The sequence below is a fragment of the Pinus tabuliformis genome, chromosome 9 (genome assembly GCF_031772625.1).
Source record: "Pinus tabuliformis cultivar Carrire ecotype Pingquan chromosome 9, CPIR1, whole genome shotgun sequence".
NCBI lineage: Eukaryota > Viridiplantae > Streptophyta > Pinopsida > Pinales > Pinaceae > Pinus > Pinus tabuliformis.
Window position 1 is genome coordinate 532,696,441 of NC_142307.1, and position 9,664 is coordinate 532,706,104.

General features: G+C 38.7%; 1 protein-coding gene across 1 annotated transcript in view; it reads left to right on the plus strand.

Annotated features, from left to right (window-relative positions):
• The window catches only part of LOC149149590 (uncharacterized), a 528,411-nt gene that overhangs the window by 181,529 nt on the left and 337,218 nt on the right, over positions 1-9,664 (plus strand). Inside the window, exons 9-10 of the mRNA XM_089442525.1 lie at positions 1,639-1,681; positions 1,949-2,231. Coding sequence (XP_089298651.1) covers positions 1,639-1,681; positions 1,949-2,231 — 326 coding nt within the window. The remainder of the gene's footprint in view (positions 1-1,638; positions 1,682-1,948; positions 2,232-9,664) is intronic.

A 9,664-nucleotide genomic window follows, 5' to 3' on the forward strand; every position in this document is an offset into this window, starting at 1 on the left:
TTTCTATTGGATTTCTCCTGAATTTAATTATGTCCAATGTGGTGGCCAAAGCAGCAGCCAATTTCAATGCAAATTTACATAGGTCTACTAGTAATAGATTGACTATCTTCTAGCGGCAAAACTGCAATACGATGTGCTTCATATTTCACTTCTGTTTTATATGTTGAGCACTGGTGTGAAGAATATTTTGGATCTCTCACATTAGGTGATCCTGATTTTTACCAGATCATATAGCAGTGCTGATGGCAGCAACCACAAATATTAATGAGCCTGATGGTATCTACGGAGTTCGCTCCCATAAGTTACCTCCGATGTCTATAAGAAGGTGATGCTTACACGTTCGGATTGAAGCTTAAAGAATCCAAGAAGATAAACTCTACAGTCAAGAAAGTACAAGTTCTGTTCAACTTGTGAACACCAAGCGGGATAGGGATGACAAAAAGGAAGATTGTCATCTAACCATATTGCACCCATGCTTAGAAGTTGCTGCCGATGGTTTTGAATCATTGGACAAGGATTTGAATTAGTTCACTGATGAGGGAAGGCTGTCAAATTTTTTTAGCTAACTTGATTAATGAGGCACTCTTCTTTTAGACAGAGTTCATTTTAAGGACTGTAAGGACTGTATATTTTCCGAGTGAACTCTGATTTTCCTTAATATATTGCCACAGACTTTTGGCTCTTTATTCTTTGTTTTTAGAGATTTTTAAATCAGGCACCCATATCTTTAACAGACTTAACAGATCCGAGAGTTTGAACCTGCTCTGATACCAAATGTAAAGACTAACTATAAATTAAATAGATTTTTACTCTGAATAGGATATGAAATCTTTATTACATGCTCTGGATTTAACAAATTTTCATATATCAAGGAATGAGAAGTACCTACCTGTTTTCCTGCGGATGAAGAGGCTTCAGAATTTTCTCAGCTCTGTTTTCCTGTATTCTTGCGGATGAAGAGGCTTCAGAATTTCTCCAGCTCTCGCTCCAGTTACCAAAAGACCATAACCTCCCAGCCAAACTAAGTACACTAGATACTCAGTCCAGAATGCTTCTCAATTGTTGCACTCTGTTCCCCTGTGCCCAAAATCTTCAGAACAAACAAGGCTCAGTCTTTTCTGTTCAAAACTCTGTGTTCCAAGTTTTCCTCCTCTTTTCAACCCCCCTTTCCTCCAACCGCCCCTTCCTTCTTATAAGTCTTCGTTCATCGACTTCCTCCATCTCCGTGTCCAAATTATGATATGTGTTGATTTAATAAAACAAAATCTGATTTGATTTGGTAATTTTATTTAGATATCTAAATTTGATTTAATAAAGTTTATTTATTATTTTAATGATTCAATTTAATTTTTATAATTTTATTTAATTTCATAAATTTTAATTTTCAAATTAAAATTTTAAAACATTAAAACTAACATTTCTGTTCACTTGAGGGTTTATTTTATATATATATATATAGTGCGTTACATACGGGTCCATGCATACATAGCTATTGTATGGAGGCCTCGTATGTATGCTAATACTTGTATTTTATTTATAGCTATAAGTGGGTCATTACATGAATTGTAACAGATAAATTGCTGATAACGATAAATGTAACATTGCTTTTTAATATGCCTTGATTCATGCATTTTGCAGGCGGAATATTGGATCAACTCTTACAACTCTTGGACTTCCAGCAGTAAGTTATTTCTGATTGTCTCTATCTCTGTTTACCAGGGATTCAATACTTGCTATGCTGCAGCTAGTTTTCTTATTGTTTCAGAGTTTTATACTTGCAGTGATTGTCTGTCCCTTCTTCAATTGTTGTTCTTCTTTATTGTCTTTTGGTGGTGAGTTCTTTTATATGCATATTGCATGGCCATGACCTAAGCGTTTATTTTTATCATAAGTGCCACTGATATAGTTTTGGTAATGCGAAAGGAATCTGATTTTATTTATCTCTCAGGCGATGACTTTGGTTGTCCTCATTATGCAATTGGTAATTGGGACGTCTGGCCCTAGAGCTCTTGACTTGTTTGATAGAAACATTGGTCAAAGTATTCCTCTATATTACACCGTTCACAATAAAGCGGATACCTCTGATGCTCAGTCTCTTTTGGAAGCTTTTGGAACCAATCATGTTCTCATGGATGAGTCTTCAATTTTTAGAAGATTTAATGTTTCAGGACATCTCGACCAGAGTAGCCTGAATGCTATTGGGATATCCTTTGACCAACTTGATATTGCAAGTGAGTCACCTTATTTTTATTTACTTTTCACCTAGAATCATACATTTTGGGTTTTATTAACTTCATTTGCTCAATTTTTTAATCATTACTCATGCCATGTTTAGGGTCATTCAATTAAAATAAAAGTAGAGAACATAAATTTGATATTTTTCTTTACGTCCTATTTGATTTCTCTTACTAACATGCATTTCTCAGGTTAAATTATAGCATAACTGCTTTCGATAAACTGATTGGTGTCTTTTTGAACCTTTCAACAAACTCATTACAATTTAGTAAGGAATTGAACCATGCATTTTGGGTTTTATTACCTTCATTTGTTTCAGTTTTCGAATCATCACTCATCCCCTGTTTAGGGTCATTCGATTAAAATAAAAGTAGAGAACTTGATATTGTTTATTTATATCCTGTTTGATTTATCTTATTAATAGGCATTTCTCAGATAAACTAATCTCCACTACTCACTGCTTTGTTGATCATTGAATATCTATTCTCAAGTGCAGTTGGAATTTCTCTCATTTGTACTATCTTATGACCTCTTTATTTCAATGGGGTCAATGATTGTTCCTTTATCAATAAGTGATTCTGTGCTGGTAAGTTGCTTTAGCATTTCTTGTTGCAACTTCTTGTGACCTTTTAGCTTCTTAATTTGTGCAATCGGGCTTTGACCATGATTCTTAAGGAGATAAATTTCATCATTTTTATCATTTTTATTAAGGAGATAAATTTCATCATGTTTTTGAGATACCTTTATAGTCTTCTGATGTGGGTGCTTCTAAGCATGGCTTCATCATAATGTCTTGCAATATTATCTTCTTCTTCTTATGGTAGAATGTCAAAAACTTTTTCTCCATGTTTAAGATAAGGTACCCAATGTTTCTAGCCAGGTTGAACTGAGAATTTTGTTGAACTCTTTTATAAATAGAGTTGTAACATTGAATTGAGATATGTATTTATAACCATTAATTATTACTTCTAAGTCCTTAATTTCATATTCATCTCTAGAACTGTTTCTTTTTCTATCATCCTTGGATCTGGGATTAATCACTGAATGGAAAAGTCAACATTGATGTAATTTTATTTATAGCACACGCCAACAATGATGTTTATCATTCTTTCTTGAATGCTGGAGTCTTCCTTTGAAAAGTGATCACTCCAGTCTTAGGAGTTGTGCCCATGTTGCTTGGGAGCGGGAGCGGGAGCCACCATTTTCAGAAGCTCCCGGTTTGGGAGTGAATCCGGGAGCGATTTTTAAAAAATATATATATTTTTTTTATATTTTTAATTTTTGATACATATATGTCAACAAAAACATGTAGAATGATGAATTAGACATAAAAAACATAAAAAAACATAGATTGATCATTGAACCATATCACATCAATCATCTAGAAATTATAATCGTCATCAACCATGTCCACAAGTTAGTAAAATACATATTACAACTGCAACATATTGAGTCTCGTGAATCATGATTCATCAAATTCAATCTTAAAGTTTCAACTTCAAGCTTTCAAAATTGAAAATTCAATAACATTTATCATCATTGATCACCAAAGTTGTACTTGTAAGCTAAGTTTAACCATTACAAGAAGTAATATCTTAGATATTTCTAAGTCCTAACTTCTAACTGTTAACATGATATGAAATGTTATAAATTTATAAAATGAAACATGAATAATGAAATGAAATGAAACAACTTTAGTCTTTCACGAAGCATCATATTCATAATTCACAATCATTACCAATGAGTTATAATTGCCAAGGCCCAACTTCAAACTTCAAATTTTCATTGTCACAGTGATATATTGTTTACAAAAAATATCATTATGATATGAAAGAGTCAAGAGTCAAGAGTCAAGCTCTCAAAACTCAATAGTTATGAAAACTAAAGTCTAATAGAAACTAAAAAAGACAAGTAAACTGTAAATCTACATGTGGCCCTTGCCACGAGAGTCTCCAGGAGTATAAGCAGGTCGTGGTGGTCTTCTAGGAGTCTCCCGCACAGACCGACGACCAGAACTAGAACCTCCACGTGAGGGTGTAGATGGAGGTGGCGACAACAAAGGAACAAGACTCAGACCTCGAGCACTGCCACTGGATGGTGGAGGTGGAATGGCTGCTGCAGCTGTTTCATCTTCATCCCTTACAAGTTCCTCTTCCAGTTCTTCAATATGTACAATGCCATCCTCCAAATTGCCATCCTCTAGGTGATTGTCCCAAATTTTATATGTGGGATCCTCATAAGCCTGATCACAGTAATGACTCAACAACCTCAAGTTGTAGTGCACATAAACCAAGCTTTCTGCTCGGTTTTCATTGAGTCTATTTCTTTTCACATTATGTATGTAGCTGTAGGTGCTCCAACACCTCTCTGTAGAAGAAGTATTTACAACCTGTGAAAGAACTTTTTTTGCCAATTTTGGCAAAAGTCCGTGGCCGCCATATGTTTCCCACCATGTGAGAGTATGAAATCTATCTCTGTTGTCCATTGCATGGAAGTTACCATACAAACCAGTGCCACTGAAGTATTTGCCTATTTCAAGGCGCACAACTGCACATTCCTCCCTGTTAGGTACCAGCTTTTCTAATGCTTCCAAATATCCTCTAGTTACCTCTGCATCTAAATGGGGTTTGGTCCTAATCCCACCCCCTGCTGCAAGTTGGCCCAACCAAGATGTAGAGTAGTATTTTGGCGTAAGGATATACGCCAAGCAATGTAGTGGAAGATTAAGTCTATTCCACTGTTCACACACACAATCGTGAATCAGTTTGTACAAGTCGGGATCTCTGTTATGAACAATATCTTTTATTTGCCCCAACATGGTATCCATCTGCTCATACACCTCGCCAATCACTGGTTTGTCTGTATTTGCAAACCGAATCATGTGATAAATGGGCTTGGTGAAATCCAATACTTGCCTCACACTTGTCCAAAACTGACCATCAAGAGCGGCCTCCTCCACCAGTTCAAAACCTCGCCTGTCAGCTGCATTTGTAGCCCTTTCCTTTAATACCTGCCAATGTGGAATTGATACCATGCTAGCCAATGACTCTCTTACCTTCAAAAGGCGCCTGAAGGTGAGGTAACAGCTACCAAATCTGGTCTTCGCAATCTTCAACAACTCCAATCTCGAGTGACTACGGAAAAGGCCATGGGTATTGCTATGATTTGTAATAAATTTTATCATTTGTTTGCCTTTCTTGTACAAATCACCAATCCATTGGTATTGTTCATTTTTGTTCTTGACAACATCATGCAACAGAAGGTTCAATGTGTGAACCAAACATCCAGACCAAAATATGTTGGGGTATTTATCCTCAATAATTGCTCCCGCTGCCTTACAATTAGGAGCATTATCAGTGATGACTTAGATGACATTGTATGGCCCAATACGGTCAATTGTTTCAAGTAATGCTTCTGCAATGTTGATGGCGGTCTTGAACTTGTCTGAGTAATCATGTGCAGTTAGAAAGATGGGACCACTAACAGACACAGCAAGAACACTTATCAATGGCTTGCCTTTTACATTTGTCCATCCATCAGATACAATGGACACCCCATGGTCAGTCCAAGAACTTGTCATTCTATTCAAAGAATGTGATATTTTTGCTTTTTCATGATCAAGGCCAACGATTCTTGCCTTGTCATACCCAGGGCTCTTGTATCCTTTAGGGGCATCATTTATGGCAGAAACCATTTCGTGCCAATAAGGTGAGCGAAGAACATTGAATGGTATCCCACATGCATAGAGAAACCTATAAACCTTTGAATCTACATCATTCCTACACCCCTCATCAAGGAAATCTGATATGGTTCTACGCCTTAAAGATGATGACCCTGTGCCTCCATATCCACTGCCTTGGGAGGATGTTGAAGGAGTTCTTTGTGATTGTGAGCTTGGTTCAAAGAAACCCCTTGATTTTTTTGATTTTTATTGGTCTTCCTCCTCTTCCCTTATGTATTTGGCTCTATCCGCTGTTGACACCGATGTACAAGTTTTGATTCCTATTTGTTTGTCTCCATCCCATGGCCTTTTTCCGCAGAGGTGTCTTCTAGCACGGGTGTATGAACCTGTGTAATCATTGTTGCAATGGGGGCAATGAAATTTAGTGGTTCCACTCTCTCTCCATGTTTCAGCCCTGTGAACATATTTCCACAATGGGGTTTGATCTTGTTTAGTTTTTGAGGGTCATGTTCACCCTCCTCCAGCTCCTCCTCACCGGGGTTTTCATCAATTCGACTTTCTCCAGCTTCTTCATCCCCCTCTTCAGTTTGGCCCCTCCATTTCCTACTCTCCAGCACCATAATAACCATAAAAGGGACCAAGAAGAGGAAAATGCCAAGAAATATAGCCAGGTCCATGGTGTTTGATGTTTGTAGGGTTTTGAATCTGCAAATTAATTTAATTTATTGGGATTAATTAATTTAATTTATTAATTTAATTTAAATTCATGATTTTTAAACTAAATAAACTAAATAAACTAAATTACTACCTAACTAAATTAAACTAACTAAATTACTAAGTTACTTACCTCTTTGCAGGCTTGCTCCTCCCTCCTCGGCGCTTGCTCCTCGCTTCTCCTTGCTCCTTTGCTCTTGCTCTCCAAGAAACTCAACTCAATGAAGTGATAATGATTTTTTTTAGGCCCATTGGGCTTTTAAAACAATTTTTTTTTAATTTAATTTTTTTGAGGTCCGCGGATTTTATTTTTATTTTTTTTTTTTTCCGCCGGATCGCTCCCGGCGCCGCTCGAAACGATCCCAGAGCGATTTTTTAATGCTCGGGAGCGATCGCTCCCCGATCGCTCCCGGGCTTAAAATTTTGCTCCGGGAGTGACGGAGCGATTGCTCCCTATAGTGCTCCCGAAAATGGCAAGGAGCGCAATTTTTTTACGGGAGCGCGCTCCTGAGTCGCTCCGGAGCGCTCCCGCCCGGAGCGCGATTCGGGAGCGGGTTCGGGGGGGGGGGCGCTCCCCCGCAACTATGGGATGAACTTACTTTCTGTATCTCAACATCAGAACAAGGGCTATGACGTTTTCTTTATTAAGGAGAAAGTATATGTCAAACACCCGAGTTGGAAAAGAAGTCCCATATTGGAATCAGAAGTAACAGGTTGTACAGGCTGCATCTAGAATCATTAATAGCATTGATAAGCAACAATGGAGACAAATATTTGAATGAACTATGGCACACGAGGATGGGACTCTTACACCATGGGGCTCTGAGAATTCTCAGGAAAACAGTATCAAGAGTTCTAGAACTAAGTACTGAACGAGATGATGTATGCAGAGGATGCGGTTTGGGCAAGTATGCCAAAGCAACGTTTTCCAGAAGTAACAATAGGGCTAAGAGTGTGCTAGGATGGATACACTCAGACACCTGTAGACTGATGTCCACAAAAGCTCTTAGTGTTGTTGAATACTTCGTCACCTTCATTGATGACCATTCCAGGAAGACTTGGATCTACTTTTTTAAAACCAAGGATGAGGTTTTCAGTTGATTCAAAGCGTTCAAGGCTCTAGTGGAGAATTTGATGGGAAAGAAGATAAAAGTGTTGCGCTCAGACAATGGTGGAGAGTATGTTGACAAGGACTTCACCGATTTTTGCGCTAAGGAAGGCATCAAAAGAGAGTGGACAACTCCCTACAATCTGGAGTAGAATGGAGTAGTAGAAAGGAAAAACAGGACTATTGTGGAAGCAACTAGGGCAATGCTGTATGATCATGATATGCCTAAATTCCTGTGGGTAGAAGCATGCAGCACAACAGTTAATGTCTAGAACAGGGCTCCCCACAAGGCATTGGGCAAAATCACTTCGAAGAAGGTTTTCACCGGAAGACACCTGATGTCAGTCATTTCAGGATATTTGGAAGTTTAGCGTATTGTCGTATACTCGAAGAGAAGAGAAAGAAATTAGATCAAATTGCTGAGAAAGGATATCTTGTGGGATATAGCGAGAATGCTAAGGCATATAGAGTCTATCTTCCAGGGAGTAGGAAGGTAGTAGTTTGGCGGGATGTAAAGTTCATGGAGGATAGAGCTTTCAGGAAATCCCGAGAAATGCCTTCCGAGGAGCAGTCAAAGACGAGCTATTGGTCAAACCACTTCAACCAGCGGAAACTAGTACCAGAAATTCTCCTGAAGACAAAGCTTCAGAACAGGAGGAATCTCAGGAAGAGGAAGAGTTGATAGATGTGCCTACTACCAGTGGAAGAACGAGCTGGGAACTCTGACAGATTCTATGGGATGCAGAAGACTTCATTGGTGCACCCAGGAATAGTAAAAGGGAGCAAAGACAACCAGACAGATACCAGGCCTTAGTAGCTCAGGTTGGGGAACCTTCTAGTTTTCAGGAGGCCGTTCAACATCAAGTATGGGTGGATGCTATGGTGGAGGAATACAACTCTATAATGGTCAATGATGTTTGGGAAGTGGTACCTAGGCCTCAGGACAGATCAGTGGTAGGTTTGAGATGGATCTACAAGGTCAAAAATGCTGCAGACGACAGTGTGGAGAAATTCAAAGCCAGTTTTGTGGCTAAAGGGTATGCTTAGAGAAAGGGATAGACGACGAAGAAACCTTCGTTCCATTAGCCAAGTATACTTCTATTAGAACCGTGATATCTCTTGTAACACAGATGCAGTGAGAGATTCATCAGATAGATGTCAAGGTGACATTCTTGAACAGAAGAGGAAGTATACATTGAACAACTAGAAGGTTTTGAGACACATGAGAAGAAAGCCTTGTATGGGCTTAAACAGGCACCTAGGGCATGGTACGGTCGAATTGATGGCTACTTGTAGAAGTTGGGGTTTGTCAAGAGTGATGCAGACCCTAATCTCTACTATCTGGTTGTAGAGAATGAGCCTCTAATCCTAGTGTTATATGTGGATGATCTGTTCTTGATAGGATCATCCAGGTTCATCAAAGACTGCAAGAAGAACCTAGCCACAAAATTCGACATGAAGGATTTGGGACAGGTGCATTATTTCCTGGGCTTGGAAATTTGGTAGCAGAAGGGTGAAAATAAATCTTCCTTAGATAAGGGAGATATGCTACAAAAACTTGAAGAGATTTAGGATGCAGGATTGTAGACCTATGGCTACTCCAGTGGTCACCAACTGGTAGAAGATTGAATGCATCAGAAGATAAAGAGGTTGATCCCGCCTTGTATAGAAAACTTGTAGGGTCCCTAATGTATCTGGTCAATACCAGGCCAGACATTTGTTACGTTGTTAACACCCTCAGTCAATTCATGGTGGAACCTAAGGAGGGCGCACTGGGAACAAACTCAGGACATGTTCTCAGGTATATACAAGGAACATTCGAGCATGGACTATTGTACACCAGGAGGCGATGACATCAGGCTGAGTAGGTTCATTGACGAAAATTGGGTGGAAGTTCAAGTAGATTGGAAATGTACAACTGGGTA